Below are 19,928 nucleotides of genomic sequence, written 5' to 3' on the forward strand. Positions count from 1 at the left end.
ACATGACCCAAACAGATGTCTTTATGATTATCTATCTACACACTACATCTCATTACAAAATCATGGGCATTAACATGGAGTTAGTCCCCGTTTGCCTCTACTCTTTTGGGAAAGTGTGCTAGAGGGAAAACCTGCAGGAAGGTTTCGCTCCAGGAAAAGGGTTGGTTTCACTAGCTACCACAGCCACAGCCACAGCCACAAAGTCAAAGTTGTATATATAAAATCAGCTTTTTGGTCTTAATTTAAGGTCAGGGTTAGGCATAAGGTTAAGGATACGGTTAGATTTAAAATCACACTTTAAATAAAATAAATTGTAGAAATAGGCGGGGGGGGGGGGGGGGGGGGGGGGCTCTGGTAACTAGTGACCACGCTAATCGATTTAAAGTAACAGCGCTGTCCACTAGTCTAGCGGAGAAAGAGAAAGTTGCAATAAACTTGTGTCCTTCACCGATACAGTAATAAAACCAAGACGTGTATATTTACGTGTTCGCTTCATGTAACTAACACGCCCTTTGTAATTATCGCTTGTTTAAATCAATATAATTATATATAAATACATCAACAATTTGTCCACAAACTGTAGAGTACGACGTTGAAATCAGACTACTGCCCCTTGCTAACACCGCATTCTATGGTATGATTGGGCGACATCCTAGCCCCAGCCAATACCGTTTAGACTACTGTCAACCCAGATATAGGAAAATAAGAGTAGATTGAGTAGAAAATCCTGTCTTTGTCTGGTTGAGTAGAAAATCCTGTCGAAGTCTGTCACATAATCATATCCTGAACTCTGTGATTCACATAAACCTATATCCATTGGTCACATGAATGTAGTCTTTATTGTAAATCAAAACAACAGACAATGCATAATTTAGGTGATTTGTTTTATTTCGTCTGTAACAGATTATCTCCATGACAAATCAGACAAAATTCAATGTTTTAATTGATAAAAAAACCATTTGAGTACAAAGATCTTATAAAACTCAACCACTATTTAATTTCCTTGTGCACTGACACACTAACAACCTCTATACAACTTCATTCCTATACATTAAGTATGCCCTCATTTGCTTTATAGATGGAAATCTGTAATAATACAATAATAAAGCATTCAAACAAGCTGAAACATTGAGATGCTGTGAACAGGTCCCATTTTGGTCTTAAGGATATATATCAATGCATGCCTCATCCATATTACTGACTATCAAACCATTACTATGGACTACAATATATGTACAAATATACTTCCCACAGGGCAATATATCAGTTCGTGGTCAGGAGAGAACCTGAAAATGATAAATGAAATATAGAAATAAAATATTTCCTGTATATAGTACGCTTACTTACTTGATCGTGTAGTTCATAACTCCTATTCTTATTTCTCGTGTTTTTTTTCTATTAATACATTGTTATTGAAAGCCCATTGTTGGGTTTTGAGTTTGCAAGAAAAGCATTTCACTGTGCTTGTGCATGCGACATTAAAACTTGAATAGTGTTTGATTTGGGTCTCAGCCTATAACTGAACAACCTATAAAGATGGCCCATAATGACACCAGAATGTGAATAATAAGGTTCAGGGGCGAAGGTTGCTGAGAAGAAGGAGAAGGCCCCTGAGTAAAGTTGCATCTGTGTGTGATTGTAGGAAGCAGGACATCAAAACTAAGCCTGTAGACCATGAAGACAGGAGACAGGTTGATAACATATTGAAGTCATTTAGGGTTCAAACCTAAAGCTAATGGTGAAAGAATTGCATAATATTAATAGCTACTATAGTAACGGTCTTGTTGTACAACAGCTGTCCTAGTGTGCAGTTGAGCTTGTCTGAAATCATTCTGACTGATTATCATCCTCACCTTAACTCTATTCAGACACCCTCTAATCACCGTTCAGCTCGCACTCTCTTTCAACAGAGATACATCATAAACAGTTGTCCTGTTCAGAACAACTGTGCATTTTAACACGTTCAATACAACACAATGATAGCTTAGAACATTTGTTGTATCAAGGTAGCAAACACACTAACCCTTTAAAAAATCTTTCTCTCTAGAAGCATCGTTTCCTACAATTCCCTTTCCAAAGATCCATCAGAACTTAGCACATCCTCTCCCCTCCAGTCTGGATCCTGATTATCACCATAATCTGCTCAGTATGGACTGAACATGGACCATGCAGTTTATTTATAATCTGCTCAGTATGGACTGAACATGGACCATCAGTAATGCATTTTATTTATAATCTGCTCAGTATGGACTGAACATGGACCATCAGTAATGCATTTTATTTATAATCTGCTCAGTATGGACTGAACATGGACCATCAGTAATGCATTTTATTTATAATCTGCTCAGTATGGACTGAACATGGACCATCAGTAATGCATTTTATTTATAATCTGCTCAGTATGGACTGAACATGGACCATCAGTAATGCAGTTTACTTATAATCTGCTCAATATGGACTGAACATGGACCATATGTAATGCAGCTGATCTACGAACTGATTTGGACAGTTATTTGGTCACAAATATGAATGAGAACCAACATTTGTACACCCCACATTCCACAAAGCCTACTGTCATTTTCTGAAACTACTCTCGACTGAGATGTTTAACGAAATACAAAACTGAATCTAGAAAATTGCACAACGTACAACTTTGTACAAATTTTCCCATGCAAAAAGAAGCTGATCAGTACCCAAATATATAAACAGAAAGCAAACTGAAATATAAACAATACATAAATATCAATACAAAATATTACTATTTGAGATTTAACAAGATCTATTGAAGTACATACACACCAATGTCTTTGAGCACTCTTGGTCAAATATCACTGGCAGACAATGTGGCAAAGTGTACTGCCAGAGAGTACTATAGCTGAGATATGGTCAAATGATGGTTATTGCCTGTTATGAATTTGTTCATCACTTGTAACTCTTTACTCAAAGCCAACAGATTAGATATGTTATATCTGACACATTGTCAACAGATTCAAAATGGATGATAGTAAGTCAGGATCATGTAAAGAGTCATATAATGCATTGACTACATTACCATTATCCCTGTTAGCTCTAAGCAAAGTGTACAAGGAAACGATCAGTGACTGAGATGAATAACCTTGCAAAATAAAAATAAAACTTTTAATGTATCAAAATTCTCCAAACTGAACACTGATGGTTTGCTTAATGAAGACATCTGATTTACATTCAAGTAGTCTTCTTAAAGAAAACACAATTGAATTCATAGACGTGGCATTACTTTACACTGCATTAAACAAGGTGGAAACGTCATACTTATTTCTAGCACCATTTGGAATAAATGATACATTTTCAAAAGTGCAGAACTTTCATTGCTAGATTTCACTTTTACTTCTCTAGCTGAGACAACGGACAGCCATTTGTAATTTTTCTGTGCATCAAAAGTTGAACTGAGTTGACCCTTTGACTTATAGACCGATGCTTAATGTGTTGTTGATGCGTTTCATCCGTCTGTCTGTCTGTGTGTGTGTGTGCTGGCCCAGGTGTTCGGGCCCTAAGCTTGGCTTTCCAGCAGCACTCGGTGAATCTCCTGGAAGGAAGGCCTCTCCTTGGTGTTCCTTCTCCAACAACACAGCATGATCTTATACAAAGAGTCAGGACACAGCACTGGCTGGGGCAGGTAGATCTACAACAGACAGACAAGACAATCAGGTACAATACAGTAGAACATAGGCAGGTACATTTGCAGCAAAAGAGAGTGAGTCAGTTTGAGTGTGTCTCTCACCTGTCGTTTCTGGTCCCTGAAGAACTCCCCAGTGTTCTCTATGACCTGTTCATCAGTCAGCTGGGAGTAAGGCTGCTCCTTACAGAAGGTCAGGGTCTCCCACAGCGTCACCCCAAACGCCCACACGTCACTGGCTGTGGTGAACTTACCCTGGTAGTGAAGAGGCAGAACAACAGACATTAGGCTACATAAGTTATTGAGTTTAGATGATTTGTAGGGGCTTAAAAAAGAGGATAGTTCAACTGATAACCAAAGCCCTCATTCACAGGCCCATTACAGTAAACATGCTTCCCACAGTTGTGTCAAGTTGGCTGGATGTCCTTTGGGTGGTGGACTATTCTTGATACACACAGGAAACTGCTAAGTGTGAAAAACCCAGAAGCGCTGCAGTTCTTGACACAAACCGGTGCGCCTGACACCAACTACCATACCCCGTTCAAAAGCACTCAAATCTTTTGTCTTGCCCATTCACCTTCTGAATGTCACACATACACAATCCATGTCTCAATTGTCTCAAGGCTTAAAAAAATTCTTCAACCTGTCTCCTCCCTTCATCTAAACTGATTGAAGTGGAAAAAAACATTATGAACAGACTGTTTGATCCCACACTTGGGACTCTGACTCTATTGGTTACACAGACTTTTGGCCTCCCATCCTGTTCTAACCACCTCTTGTCGGCTTAGTATTCATGTTACCTGATGAAATTGCTGTATAATATGATCTTGTGGCCATCTAATGCACATTCAAAAGTCATAAATCAGTACTGCAGAGCTCTTCCTGTCCTATGCCGTGCCTTGATTCATGTCTGGAAATGTGCATGTACACAGTGGCCCATCTACTGTTGTTAGCCTCAATTCTGACTTGTGGTCTGTGTTAACCTTTCTGGTTCGAACCTTTTCCGGCAAGACAGATCTTCCAAAGGTGGGGGAGTGGCAATCTTAACCAAGGATCACCTTCAGTGCTCGGTTGTCTCCACAAAGTCTGTCCCCAAACAATTTGATATGCTGGTTTTAAGCATTGAACTTTCAAATAGCTCTTTGTTGACTGCTGCTGGATGCCATCGTCCTCCATCAGCACCAGCCTGTATCCTACCTGCCCTAAGCTCTCTCCTGGCCCCTTACACTAAGTCTGAATTTGTCCTGCTAGGTGACCTAAACTGGGACATGCTTAAACCACCTGACCAAGTCCTAAAGCAATGGGACTCCCTAAAACTTTCTTTAATGAGCAAGTGTTCCTTCATGACCTGGCCTCTGTAAATGGGTATAGAATCAGCTTGATCCCCTCTGTTTAAGACACTTGGACCTTCTTTTTTTCGATATTTTCAGCAGGATTATTAACAAAGAGGCCCCCATAAAGAAAATGAGAATTAAAAACAGGTTCAGCCCCTGGTTCGACCGGGATCTTGCAGAGTTACTCCACCTCAAGAATTGCATTTGGCGAAAGGCTCGGCACACGCATACTCAGGCTGACTGGCTCTCGTTCAGGCAAATGAGAAATAATTGCACTCAGGCTATCCGGAAGGCCAAAGTTAGTTACTTTAAAGGAGCAGTTCTCTCTCTGTGGGTCTAACCCCAAGAAGTTCTGGAAAACGGTTAAAGACCTGGAGAATAAACCCTCCTCCTCACAGCTGCCCATGTCCCTTAACGTTGATGATGTGGTTGTTACTGACAATAAGCACATGGCTGAGCTCTTTAATCACAACTGACCACATTAAGTCAGGATTACTATTTGACTCAGCCATGCCTCCTCGCAGGTCCAACATTTCCTCATTTCCCACCCCTTCTAACGCAACTAGCCCCGATGCTGCTCCCTCTTTTTTCCCCTGCCCCGCTACAAACCTTTTCCTGGGGCGGCAGTGTAGCCTAGTGGTTAGAGCATTGGACTTGTAACCGAAAGGTTGCAAGTTCAAATCCCCGAGCTGACAAGGTACAAAATCTGTCGTTCTGCCCCTGAACAGGCAGTTAACCCACTGTTCCTAGGCCGTCATTGAAAATAAGAATTTGTTCTTAACTGACTTGTCTAGTAAAATAAAACATTTAAAAAAAAAAACTTTTTCCCACAGGCGGTCACTGAGTCCGAGGTGTTAAAGGAGTTCCTTAAACTTGACCCCCAAAAAACATCTGGGTCAGATGGTTTAGACCCTTTCTTCTTTAAGGTTGGTGCCCCTGTTATCGCCAAGCCTGTCTCTCCTCTCTGGGGAGGTTCCCATTGCTTGGAAGGCAGCCACGTTTCGTCCTTTATTTAAAGGGGGAGATCAAGCTGATCCTAACTGTTATATGCCTATTTCTATTTGCCCAGTTATCAAGTGTTGGAAAAACTTGTCAATAATCAACTGACTCGCTTTCTTGATGTCTATAGTATTCTCTCGGGTATGCAATCTGGTTTCCGCTCAGGTGATGGATGTGTCACTGCAACCTTAAAGGTCCTCAATGATGTCACCATTGCCCTTGAATCTAAGCAATGTTGTGCTGCTATTTTTATTGACTTGGCCAAAGATTTTGATACGGTAGACCATTCCATTCTTGTGGGCCGGCTAAGGAGTATTGGGGCCTCCGAGGGGTCTTTGGCCTGGTTTGCTAACTACCTCTCTCAAAGAGTGCAGTGTATAAAGTCAGAACATCTGCTGTCTCAGCCAGTGGCTGTCACCAAGGGAGTACCACAAGGCTCGATCCTAGGCCCTAAGCTCATCTCAATTTACATCATCAACATATCTCAGGCACTAGGGAGCTCTCTCATCCATTTATATGCAGATGATACAGTCTTATACTCAGCTGACCCTTCCCCGGATTTTGTGTTAAACTCTTTACAACAAAAGCTTTCTTAGTGTCCAACAAGTGTTGGACACTAGTGGTCTCTGCCCTTAACCTTGTTCTGAACACCTCTAAAGCAAAGGTCATGTGGTTTGGTAAGAAGAATGCCCCTCTCCCCATCAGTGTGATTACTACCTCTGAGGGTTTAGAGCTTGAGGTAGTCACTTCACACAAGTACTTGGGAGTATGGCTAGACAGTGCACTGTCCTTCTGTCAGCACATATCAAAGCTGCAGGCTAAAGTGAAATCTAGACTTGATTTCCTCTATCGTAATCGCTCCTCTTTCATCCCAGCTGCCAAACTAATCCTGATTCAGATGACCATCCAAACCATGCTAGATTACGGAGACGTAATTTATAAAATCGGCAGGAAGGGTATTCTCGTGAGGCTAGATGTTCTTTACCATTCGGCCATCAGATTTGCCACCAATGCTCCTTATAGGACATCTCACTGCACTCTATACTCCTCTGTAAAATGGTCCTCTCTGTAGACTCACTGGTCGATGCTTATTTATAAAACCCTCTTAGATAGGTGGAGGCCTGAGATATTTACTGCAGCCCTCATCCTTCACATACAACACCCGTTCTGCCAGTCACATCCCTGGGTCGCTCCTCTTTTCAATTCGCTGCAGCTAGTGACTGGAACGAGCTGCAAAAAACACTCAAACTTGACAGTTTTATCTCAATCTCTTCATTCAAAGACTCAATCATGGACACTAACTGACAGTTGTGGCTGCTTTGCGTGATGTATTGTTGTCTCTACCTTCTTGCCCTTGTGCTGTTGTCTGTGCCAAATAATGCTTGTACCATGTTTTGTACCGCTACCATGTTGTGCTGCTGCCATGTTGTGTTGCTACCATGTTGTTGTCATGTTGCTACCATACTGTGATGTCATGTGTTGCTGCCATGCTATGTTCTTGTCTTAGGTCTCTTTTCTGTAGTGTTGTGTTGTCTCTTGTCATGATGTGTGTTTTGTCCTATATTTTTTACAATTTTTAATCCCAGCCCCCGTCCCTGCAGGAATCTTTTTGCTTTTTGCTAGGCCGTCATTGTAAATAAGAATTTGTTCTTAAATGACTTTCCTAGTTAAATAAAGGTAAAAAAAGAAAAAGTGAACTAAGGTATCTATTCCATACAAGACCACCAGGGGGCCACCACGTCTCACCAGCTTCTCCCTCCCTCCCCCTCTCCCTCCCTCAGTCCTACCAGCAGTATGCTCTCCCAGGACATCCATCGTATGGGCAGCACGGCCCGACCCTGGATGCGGTAGTAGTCTCCACTGTACAGGTTCCTGCTCATGCCAAAGTCAGCAATCTTGATGGTGTAGTTCTTCCCCACCAGACAGTTCCTCGTGGCCAGGTCTCTGTGGACAAAGTTAAGCGAGGAGAGGTACCTCATCCCTGAGGCAATCTGGGTGGCCATGTAGCGCAGGTCACTGTAGCTGGAGCAGAGGAGAGGCAGAGATGGAGAGAGTCAGCACCAGGAGAGGTGAAGAGATATACAGGATTACACACACCCCCCTGTCCCAGCCTCCATCCCCTTTTCCCTACCCGACAGTGGTTACGTTGCTGATGAGTGCTATCTGTCCCTCAGGTTCATGGCGGGACAGGAACTGGTTGAGGTCACCGTTCTCCATGTACTCTGTGATCATGCAGAGGGGGTCGCTGCAGATACACACGGCCAGCAGACGGATGATGTTGGGGTCCTTCAGACGTGACATGATCTTAATCTCCTTCAGGAAGTCATTCCTGATTATAACACAGAGGTTATACGTCAGTAGGGAGACAGAGCTTTGAATGATAAATAGGAATTAATCCCAAAACACACACATAAAACACGTGCTGGAAAAATCACTCAAAACATGTCTACGTTGTCAATCCATTTGGGAGCAGCAGAGGCAGACATTCACTGTGTTCTCTAATCAGGAGTGTGCTTCCCCCTCACCTGGCGTTTTTGTTAGCATCTGCTCTGAGCATCTTAACAGCAACCAGTACTGGCTGGTTGTCACTGATGTTGAAGGAGAAATCCTCATCTATAAACTCCTTCATGCCCTCTGCCTCACACAAGTGGACCTGTAGGGAGACGGAACATGGAGACTCTGATCAACGCACTACATCTAGTGGTCACTAACAATGGTTCTAAAGAGCCTGGAGACTCTGATCAACACACGACATCTAGTGGTCACTAACGATGCTTCTAACAATGGTTCTGAAGAGCCTGGAGACTCTGATCAACACACGACATCTAGTGGTCACTAACGATGGTTCTGAAGAGCCTGGAGACTCTGATCATCACATGACATCTAGTGGTCACTAACGATGGTTCTGAAGAGCCTGGAGACTGATCAACACACAACATCTAGTGTTCACTAATGATGGTTCTGAAGAGCCACAAAGGTTGTGCAAGTTTTTTCTTCAGCCTAAATCACCAGAATAATCTAATTAATGACCCTTTATTTTATTTATTTATTTTTTATTTCACCTTTATTTAACCAGGTAGGCTAGTTGAGAACAAGTTCTCATTTACAACTGCGACCTGGCCAAGATAAAGCATAGCAGTGTGAACAGACAACACAGAGTTACACATGGAGTAAACAATTAACAAGTCAATAACACAGTAGAAAAAAAGGGGAGTCTATATACAATGTGTGCAAAAGGCATGAGGAGGTAGGCGAATAATTACAATATTGCAGATTAACACTGGATTGATAAATGATCATGTACAGGTAGAGATATTGGTGTGCAAAAGAGCAGAAAAGTAAATAAATAAAAACAGTGGGGATGAGGTAGGTGAAAATGGGTGGGCTATTTACCAATAGATTATGTACAGCTGCAGCGATCGGTTAGCTGCTCAGATAGCTGATGTTTGAAGTTGGTGAGGGAGATAAAGGTCTCCAACTTCAGCGATTTTTGCAATTCGTTCCAGTCACAGGCAGCAGAGTACTGGAACGAAAGGCGGCTGATCAGTGAGATACACCTGCTGGAGCGCGTGCTACGGATGGGTGTTGCCATCGTGACCAGTGAACTGAGATAAGGCGGAGCTTTACCTAGCATGGCCTTGTAGACGACCTGGAGCCAGTGGGTCTTGCGACGAATATGTAGCGAGGGCCAGCCGACTAGAGCATACAAGTCGCAGTGGTGGGTAGTATAAGGTGCTTTAGTGACAAAACGTATGGCACTGTGATAAACTGCATCCAGTTTGCTGAGAAGAGTGTTGGAAGCAATTTTGTAGATGACATCGCCGAAGTCGAGGATCGGTAGGATAGTCAGTTTTACTAGGTAAGCTTGGCAGCGTGAGTGAAGGAGGCTTTGTTACGGAATAGAAAGCCGACTCTTGATTTGATTTTCGATTGGAGATGTTTGATATGGGTCTGGAAGGAGAGTTTGCAGTCTAGCCAGACACCTAGGTACTTATAGGTGTCTACATATTCAAGGTCGGAACCATCCAGTGTGGTGATGCTAGTCGGGCAAGCGGGTGCAGGCAGCGATCGGTTGAAAAGCATGCATTTGGTTTTACTAGCGTTTAAGAGCAGTTGGAGGCCACGGAAGGAGTGTTGTATGGCATTGAAGCTCGTTTGGAGGTTAGATAGCACAGTGTCCAATGACGGGCCGAAAGTATATAGAATGGTGTCGTCTGCGTAGAGGTGGATCAGGGAATCGCCCGCAGCAAGAGCAACATCATTGATATATACAGAGATCAGAGTCGGCCCGAGAATTGAACCCTGTGGCACCCCCATAGAGACTGCCAGAGGACCAGACAGCATGCCCTCCGACCCTGATCAATATTGTGCATAAGAAATGAGAAGTGCATAAGAAATTAGTTGAATTAATGTAAATCAAACATGGCATTGATTACTATGTAATGTCCAGAGAGCACAAACCTCTCCAAACTGTCCCTCGCCCAGCTTCTCTTTGAAGGTGAGCAGTTTCCTGGGGAACTCTTCCACCGCCACGTCCTTCCCTGACAGCAGGTCCATGGTTAAAGCAGGGACCGCGTACGTGTTGCCCCCGGTTACGCCCTGCAGGTTGACGATGTCTGCCTCGGCATAGTGAGGGACTCCGTCCTGGGCAACTGTTGCAGTGGGAGCCTTGGAGGCTGTCACTGCTGTGCTGGTCAAAACTGATGCCAGAGAAAAGAGTTGAAGGTAGATTCAGCAATATGACATCATCATACACAATGGGGTGACTTCATGCTTCCAGAATGAGCAGACATGATCATTTTACAACCTCCTTAATTCAACTCTCTCATGCCTTTTCTGGTCATTTAAACTCTGCCTTGTGTGTCTGGTCTACTCACCGGCATCCTGGGAGAACTCAGGTAGCATGCGTATGAGTCGTGAGGGTTCCTGGTAGTCAGGGCCCAGGGGGAAGATACGCTCGTAGGTGGAGCTAGACTCCTGCTCGCTGGGTGCTGACGATGATGTTGGGTTGTTGTGGCTGTAGGCGAACGTCTCGCTCTGTAGTGACAGACTAGCAGTTAGTTCATCGTCCAGCATCCGCCGCGAGGCCTAGAATAAAGGATGCTGGGGTAAAGAGACACATCTGACCAGCCTTGATTGATCAACACGTGGTAGGATTTATTTACCCAACTTTTAATAATATTTTACATTTCCGGATAGTAACAAACAGTCACAATAACTAACGTTCACAATTCAGAGAAATGGAGCATCAAAATGCTTTTTTGACTCAGAAAAAAACTAATTTGTATGTATGTGTGACCAGGTGGCATCTCTCACCTTCTCCAGCATCTTCTGCCAGACCTGCCTCCAGAGGATGATGACAATGATGGCGACAAGGATAAGAATGATGGCCACCAGGCAGACAATCAGAATTCTGGTGTTGCTGTCATCTATTTTGTGGGTGGGGTCATCCCCTGGGGAGGGGATAGAGGAAGACATAATTTGATTGGATTACATAATTAAAGCAGGAAATGCTTTGCATGAAATGCATTGCTCACGGGTGGGAGTGTGTGTTACAGCTTGTGTTTGTGTGATGCATGTGGAGTGGGCACTGACCTGGTTGAGTGCTAGTGGGGGGGCTGCTGCCAGTCTTGGGGGTGCCAGGGTAGTGTTGTACATGGCTGTGTCTGGAAGAGCAGAGACAGATGTGAATCACAACAAAGAACAGATAATAGTTTACAGATTCATATTGAAAGGGGTGTTCTCTATACATGAGTTGGAGGTGATCTGAGGTGTGTGTACCGGAACACATGTTTACCTGACTGGAAGGTGATTTCGCTAAACATCATCCAGGCTTCAGCAAAGTAGAACTGGCACTTGATTGCACTGGCCATATGATTGGCCAGAGAGATGGTGATGAAGCGGGCGCTGAGATTGACGTCATCCACCACAGGACTAAAGGAAAGGGGCGTGGCCTCCCAGTCAGCCTCAGAACGGAAGTAACACACCACCTGGCGGAATGCCTTGACATGCTTCATGAACATGTTGTTACAGTGCACCTAGATATAGAGAAAGAGAGAGACAGAAAGAGAGAGGGGAGAGCAAGAGGGGTATATGTTGTTACAGTGAAACAGGTTATTAGGGCGATGGAAATAGGGTCAAGCTGAAAGATTTGGAAATGCAATGCCTGTTATTTTGGAGGTGGTGAACACTTGAAATACCAGCTGGAGTAGCAAGAAATAGGACTCCCGAGTGGCGCAGTGGTCTAAGGCACTGCATCTCAATGCTAGAGGCGTCACTACAGACCCTGGTTCGATTCCAGTCTGTACCACAACAGGCACAATTGGCCCAGTGTCGTCCGGTTTAGGGTTTGGCTGGGATAGGCCGTCAGTGTAAATAAGAATTTGTTCTTAACTGACTTACCTAGTTAAATAAAGGTTACATTTTAAAAAGAGGTTGTCTGCCTCTCCCCAATCCTTTCACACACACCTTCATGGTGGTGAAATTGCGAGTGCGGTCAAACTCGAACATGATCTCCACGTATCCATTGGGAAAGCTCTCATTAGTCCATCCCACGTAGTCGTAACCAGGCCACACATTGTAGACGTGGCTGTGGGTGAAGTCATCTAATCCACACATTCCATCAGTCAGCTGGCCTAGCCCCTCCGTCATACTGGGGATGGAGAAGGAAAAGGAGAGAGGAGATGAATATAGAGCTCAGTGTTGGAGTATTTTGAGGTAGTCAAAATACAAAGTAAAAATCTCTAGAAAACTTTGTCTCTGTGGTGAACAAGAGAGTCTGTGGCTGAACTATCCTTTTAAGGAGACCTGGCGACATGTAAACAACTACTTGACAACCTTGCTTCCCTCCACCCACCACTAGGTGGTAGCATCATATTATCCACCACCCTCAATATCTCATTTTGGCTGTGGTATCAAAACAGCCATTTTCTCTTCTTGGACTACTTTAACAGACTCAAACTCAGAGAGCGAGAGGAGAAAGAAAGAGAGAGAGGGAGAGAGAGAGACTTCCTGACTACTATAGCAGAGACAAACTGATGGCAGTGTCATGGAGGATATTGTTCAGCACACAGTGACTCAAACACTAACACAGAACGGAAGGATACCCAAATAGTCATTTATGCTCCCAAGAAATCAGGTTTAATTCCAAAAACACTTAATCAAACTCTCCCACGCGTTCATGGATCAGAAGCCATCCGTGGGTGTAATTGTTTGTGTGTGTGTGTGTGTGTGTGTTCCTAACACTCCATTGCATAACTGCACAGAGAAAAATAACGTGTGTGTGTGTGTATGTGCGTGGCATAACCACAGTGATCCATGCCACGGTCTACATCCTGCCAGAACTATGGCAACCAGGCAACAACAGGGCCAGTGTGGAACCAAGGCTCAGAGGTTGGTGAAGGAAAGACAAAAGGAGGAGGAGGAATAACAGAGAATGAGGTTGGATGAACCGAGAGAGGAGGGATATATTGAGAGGCGGAATGAGAAGGAGGAAAAAACAAGGACAAGGAGATGAAGGAAAAGAGAAAAGAGGAGCAGCAAGATGACGAGGGAGGACGAGAAGGAAAAGGAGTTATGCACACCCACCTGTAGATGACAGCTCCATCATACACCGAGTCATTGAGGTGGACAGGGTGGCCCTCCAGACTCATCTGTTCTCCTGCTGGGGCATTGTAGGACACCAGACCATCTGACATAGAGAGAGACTGCATTAGCCCACTGAGCTAAAGCCTAGGCAGCGAGTTTGCCCAACTCTGTCTACCTATGGCTCAGAGTAGGGAGCTCCTCCTCCTATCCCTTTCTCCTCTCCATCTGTCTTACCAAGCCACTCACAGCCGTAGAGCTCTACCCTCATGCAGACGTTCATGGAGTGGTCTGAGACGGGCATGAACCTCACGAAGCGGGCGATGATCGGAGGCTCCAGGTCCTTCAGCACAATGTCATATGCATTCCTGTTTCCCTCTATCACCTACAGCCATGAATCAATCAACCAATTAGCCTAAATAATAAGAAATAAATCACACATTCCTGTTCCCCTTAACCACCGGAGAGTGACGTCACAAATCACCAAAATTACCATTATCAATGTATTACCATTTTTATATTCCTCTCCTCCTTGTCAATCATTAATCATGTAAATCAATAATCACCTGTTTGCCCTGTCTGTTCCTCCAGGAGATCCAGCGGCTGCTGTCACGGCTATATTTAATCTTGTACATCTGGGCGAACTCGTTGCCGATGCCCCCTGCGTGGCGGCCCTGGGTGCCCACCAGGGTGATGAAGTGGAGGGAACGCAGGTCTATCTGGAGGAACTCCTTTAGACTGTCTGGTTCAACCGTTATCTCTGGACACCACGCACCATCACCCTCCTCAAAGTCTAACCTGAGGGTGGGAGATAAAGGGGTGGAGAGGATGGGACAGAGAGGAGGGGGTGGAGAGGGGAGGACAGAGAGGAAGGGGTGAAGAGGGTGGGAGATAAAAGGGTGGAGAGGATGGGACAGAGAGGAAGGGGTGAAGAGGGTGGGAGAGAGGGGGTGGAGAGGGGAGGAGAGAGAGAGAACAGGAATAAAAAGGAGAGTAGAGAGAAAGGGAGGCAGTGAACCCAGAGAGAGAAAGGGAGGAGGGAACAGAGAGAGAGAGATGGAGGGAAAGGGAAGAGAAAAGGGAGAGAGAGGTCAGTGGAAATTGTGGTGGGTGGATGTCAGTTCATACAGTCTGTTAAACAAACACATTTGTCGTAAATTAATGTGAAAGTGTTCATGTAGGGTTGAGCTGGCAGGGGAGAGAGGAGGCGAGCCAGAATAAAACTATGCTGTCCAGAACAGAACCTAGATTACATCAGTCTAAAAATGAGAGCAGGCCACCCATTCTCCAACAATCACTCTCTCTCTGTTTCTTATTTCTCTCTCTCTCGCTCTTTCCTGGCCTGCATGTGTCCAGTCCACAATCAAAATTGAGAGATATTTATGGATGTATATGTGTGTTTGTGTGTGTCATTGGCGGCCGGTGCCACTTAAGATGAGGGAGGATGATAATTGTTGTTATTAGCATGGCCTTATTTCTATTACAGCATAATGGATGACTGTCTTTCATATTCCATTCACCCAGATCAATGTAACATCAATAGGTTTAGGCTATTATATGATACTCTAATTTCCCCTATACACATTGTCGTGTCTCTGGCATCATTCAAGTGAAGACTTATTTTATCAAATCAATTCTCTGTAATTATTATTACGTGATTAAACTAATCATGTAAATGTAATTAACTACGAAGTTGGGGCACCAAGGAAAATCTTCAGATTACAAAGTTATAATTTTCCTAATAGAACTCTTCAGATATTAAAATATCTGATCAATTAGTCTTCTAATTAATTAATAATTCTTTACCTCACGTTAGTCTCATTGCAAACATTGTAAATTGTTGGTTATCTGCACAAACCCAGCCTTTACTATGAATCATCCATACACCAATTGTCTTAATAATTTATTTACTAACTAAGTAAATAATCACAGAAATGCATAAACAAACAAACAGTAGATATGGTTACAAGGAAATGATAGGGGAGGTTGCCTAGTGGGCTAAGCCGATATGACGGCTTGGTGAACAAACGGAAGTGGGTGTGGACTGAGAAGGGCGGGAAAGACAAAAATGAAATGCTAATCCTCTGCACATGAACGCTCACTCATTCGGGAAAAATTGTAATCAATATATATTTACGCTCAGTGTGTCATTGTGATCTCTGTTGGAACTGTCCGTCTTTCTTCAGAGTACCATTCAGAAATCTCATAGTATAGATGTTTCGGCAGTTGTCGGTCTTCGCATCCCAGGTTGACATAATTTCTAGCTGCAGACTAGTAATTAGAATCTAAGATTTGTTCTTATTCTGTCAGGATCGATAGTCTCAGAGTTGAACCATTTCCCGCGTGTAGCCAATGCTTCACGTGGTATGGTTAGGAATTCAACAACCATTACAACCTTAGCTTAAACTGAGATTTTTGTGGTCTCTACTCAAACCTTTGCCCCCTCAGCTGACTCAGGTATGCACAGTCTGAAGAGGATTTCAACAGGTTTTTTTTTTATTCGTAACAGTAGAAAAGTGCTGTTCTATGACACCAGATCATGTCTGTGCTCACGGGGCAGGACAATGACTTAGTTAAACTTTAAAGGGAATACAATTATCTTTCATTGAAGGTTTAGCATCACCTTACATCATTTCACAAATAGTTTTTCATATATATATATATATATATATATATATATACATATACACACACACACACACACAGGGGCAAAAAAGTATTTAGTCAGTATAATTTGCAAATAAATTCATAAAAAAATCCTACAATGTGATTTTCTGGATTTTGTTTTCTCATTTTGTCTGTCATAGTTGAAGTGTACCTATGATGAAAATTACAGGCCTCTCATCTTTTTAAGTGGGAGAACTTGCACAATTGGTGGCTGACTAAATACTTTTTTGCCCCACTGTATATATAATTCCTTCCCACAACCATCTATGTGCTCTCCTCTCACCTTGTCTCTTTGCTTGTGGACAACACATCAGTTGTCTGTAACCAGGCAAAAAATACCTTTCCAACGAAACCCTCATAGCATGACCGCTACACAAATCCTACATCGTTGTCACATCATAGTAAGCATAGCTACTAGAACTAACTCATTAGTAAACCCACTACAATCATGCAGTACAGTGTACTGTCAGAAAGCAGATTAGCAGTTACACCGGTGGGCCGGTGGCAATTAATTAATAAAACCAAAAGCTTACCTTGACTTAGAAGAGTTCCCGTGTTGGATAGCCATTGCCTGCTAGCTAACATAGCATACCTCTCTTTTTGAGCCAGGTGTTTGAGTAGGCTAAACTAGCTAGCTGCATATGCTAGCTAAATGAAAGTTTTAAAAAATACAACCAAATATATTTTGCGCTCTCTCTCTCTCTCTTGCTTCTCCTTAATTTAGGAATAAATGAATTTGTTCAAAACTGTTCAACTATTGTCTTCCTCTCTCTTTGAGTCAACTACTCACCACATGTTATGCACTGCACTGCAGTGCTAGCTAGCTTTAGTTGATGCTTTCAGCAATAGATGCATTATCTGATCTTTTGATTGGATGGACAGCATGTCAGTTCATGCAGCAAGAGCTCTGATAGGTTGGAGGACGTCCTCTGGAAGTTTACATAATTATTGTGCAAGTCTATAGAAAGGGGTGAGAACCATGAGCCTCGTAGGTTTTATATTGAGGTCAATGTACCTAGAGGAAGACAGAAGCTAGCTGTCCACCGGCTACACCATGGTGTTACCCTACAGAGTGCTGTTGAGGATACTGTCGACCTTCAATGCAAAACAGTGTGTTTTAATCAGTTATTTGGTGATGTGAATATATTTAGCATAGTCTTATCTAAAAAGGATAACTTTAATGTTTCACTATTTTATTTGTATGAAATTCACTGAGGAGGATGGTACTCCCCTTCCTCCTCTGAGGAGCCTCCACTGTGGGTGTGTGTCCGCGCACATGTGTGTATACAGTACCTGCCGTATCTAGCAGCTGTAGACTCAGACCACTGACTGGAGGCAGAGATGTCTTCATCCTGAATTTGTCCTCCGGACATCCCCAGAGGGTACCGACACACACCTACAACACAACTCAGCTTTTAGTACAAGCATGCATGTGCGCACCCATGCAAATCCACACATATATGCAAAGCATATACAGTTAAAGTCGGAAGTTTAGCCAAACACACCTTAGCCAAACACATTTAAACTCAGTTTTTCACAAACCCTGACATGTAATCCTAGTAATAATTCCCTGTCTTAGGTCAGTTAGGATCACCACTTGGAGAATTATTTATTTCAGCTTTTATTTCTTTCATCACATTCCCAGTGGGTTCAGAAGCTTACACTCAATTAGTATTTGGTAGCATTGTCTTTGTTTAACTTGGGTCAAATGTTTTGGGTAGCCTTCCACAAGCTTCCCACAATAAGTTGGGTGAATTTTGGCACATTCCTCCTGACAGAGCTGGTGTAACTGAGTCAGGTTTGTAGGCCTCCTTGCTTGCATATGCTTTTTTAGTTCTGCCCACAAATTTTCTATAGGATTGAGGTCAGGGCTTTGTGATGGCCACTCCAATACCTTGACTTTGTTGTCCTCAAGCCATTTTGCCACAACTTTGGAAGTATGCTTGGGGTCATTGTCCATTTGAAAGACCCATTTGCGACCAAGATTTAACTTCCCGACTGATGTCTTGAGATGTTGCTTCAATATATCCACATAATTTTCCTTTCCTATTGATGCCATCTATTTTGTGAAGAGCACCAGTCCCTCCTGCAGCAAAGCACGGCCACAACTTCATGCTGCCACACCCGTCCTTCACGGTTAGGATGGTGTTCTTCGGCTTGCAAGACTCCCCCTTTTTCCTCCAAACATAACGATGGTCATTACGGCCAAACAGTTCTATTTTTGCTTCATCAGACCAGAGGACATTTCTCCAAAAAGTACAATGTTTGTCGCCATGTGCAGTTGATAACCAGTCTGGCTTGTTTATGGCAGTTTTGGAGTAGTAGCTTCTTCCTTGCTGAGCGGCCTTTTAGGTTATGTCGATATAGGACTTGTTTTACTATGGACATAGATACTTTTGTACCCGTTTCCTCCAGCATCTTCACAAGGTCCTTTGCTATTGTTCTGGGATTGTTCTGGGCACTTTTCGCACCAAAGTACATTCATCTCTAGGAGACAAAACGCGTCGCCTTCCTGAGCTGTATGACAGCTGCGTGGTCCCATGGTGTTTATACTTGCGTATTATTGTTTGTTCAGATGTACGTGGTACCTTCAGGCGCTTGGCAATTGCTCCCAAGGATGAACCAGACTTGTGGAGGTCTTCAATTTTTTTTCTGAGGTCTTGGCTGATTTCTTTTGATTTTCCAATGATGTCAAGCAAAGATGCACTGAGTTTGAAGGTAGGCCTTGAAATACATCCACAGGTACACCTCCAATTGACGCAAATGATGTCAATCAGAAGCTTATAAAGCCATGTCATTGTTTTCTGGAATTTTCCAAGCTGTTTAAAGGCAAGGCACAGTCAACTTATTGTATGTAAACCTCTGACCCACTGGAATTGTGATCAAGTGAATTATACGCGAAATAATTTGTCTGTAAACAATTGTTGGAAAAATGACTTGTGTCATGCACAAAGTAGATGTCCTAACCTACTTGCCAAAACTATAGATTGTTAACAAGAAACTTGTGGAGTGGTTGAAAAATGAATTTCAATGACTCCAACCTAAGTGTATGTAAACATCCGACTTCATCTGTAAGCCAGGAATCATCTACTATATTCAGCTGCGGGGCAATTTCTTTGGTCGGGGTGTCAGAACATGGGTGACTGAAAGACGAACGAGGTCGTGGCGGTAATACACCCTTCCTTCTTTCTTTATCTTCCCCTGACCTCCTCCATCCCTCCCCTCCCTCATGCTCCAACAGACATCAGCCATAATCATCACACACTTCTCATATTGCAAGCTAGCTAGCTAAATTGCAATAAATGTTTAATGCTTTTTGACCTGTCCCCAAATTAATGTAATTGGTTAAGAGTTTGTTTTGATATTTTAACCTGCGTGTCGTGATCGCGTTTGGTGTGGGGGGGACAAAATACATATATGCACGATGGCGCACAGGCGCTGCCGGTTTGGGTTCTGTGTTACTGGTGGGAGTGCTGAGCTCTCAGACAAACCCATAGTCTGCATTGACCAGGCTTATCTGTCTAATCACAGACATACACCCGCCTACTACTTTCTTCTACAATAAAAAAATGATGTTAACAATTAACTTGAATACAACCCAACCAATGTCTTAGGTGATTATGCAGAACATTTCAGCAAACTGTATAGATGTCCTGTTTGAGTGTGAGTGTGTGGGTGTACAGTGTGAG

At 43.2% G+C, this 19,928-nt stretch overlaps 1 protein-coding gene across 1 annotated transcript in view; it reads right to left on the reverse strand.

Moving 5' to 3' along the window:
* Window positions 1-870: 870 nt before the first annotated feature.
* The window catches only part of LOC135513036 (discoidin domain-containing receptor 2-like), a 61,132-nt gene continuing 42,074 nt past the window's right edge, over window positions 871-19,928 (reverse strand). Inside the window, 16 exon segments of the mRNA XM_064935686.1 lie at window positions 871-3,661; window positions 3,761-3,910; window positions 7,776-8,010; window positions 8,120-8,317; window positions 8,514-8,641; window positions 10,450-10,688; window positions 10,866-11,076; window positions 11,305-11,441; window positions 11,584-11,622; window positions 11,625-11,654; window positions 11,786-12,026; window positions 12,457-12,640; window positions 13,576-13,678; window positions 13,810-13,957; window positions 14,139-14,370; window positions 17,533-17,635. Of these exon segments, the coding sequence (XP_064791758.1) occupies window positions 3,530-3,661; window positions 3,761-3,910; window positions 7,776-8,010; window positions 8,120-8,317; window positions 8,514-8,641; window positions 10,450-10,688; window positions 10,866-11,076; window positions 11,305-11,441; window positions 11,584-11,622; window positions 11,625-11,654; window positions 11,786-12,026; window positions 12,457-12,640; window positions 13,576-13,678; window positions 13,810-13,957; window positions 14,139-14,370; window positions 17,533-17,635 (2,510 nt within the window). The 3' untranslated portion in view covers window positions 871-3,529.

This window comes from Oncorhynchus masou, chromosome 24, assembly GCF_036934945.1.
Source record: "Oncorhynchus masou masou isolate Uvic2021 chromosome 24, UVic_Omas_1.1, whole genome shotgun sequence".
Classification (NCBI taxonomy): Eukaryota; Metazoa; Chordata; class Actinopteri; order Salmoniformes; family Salmonidae; genus Oncorhynchus; species Oncorhynchus masou.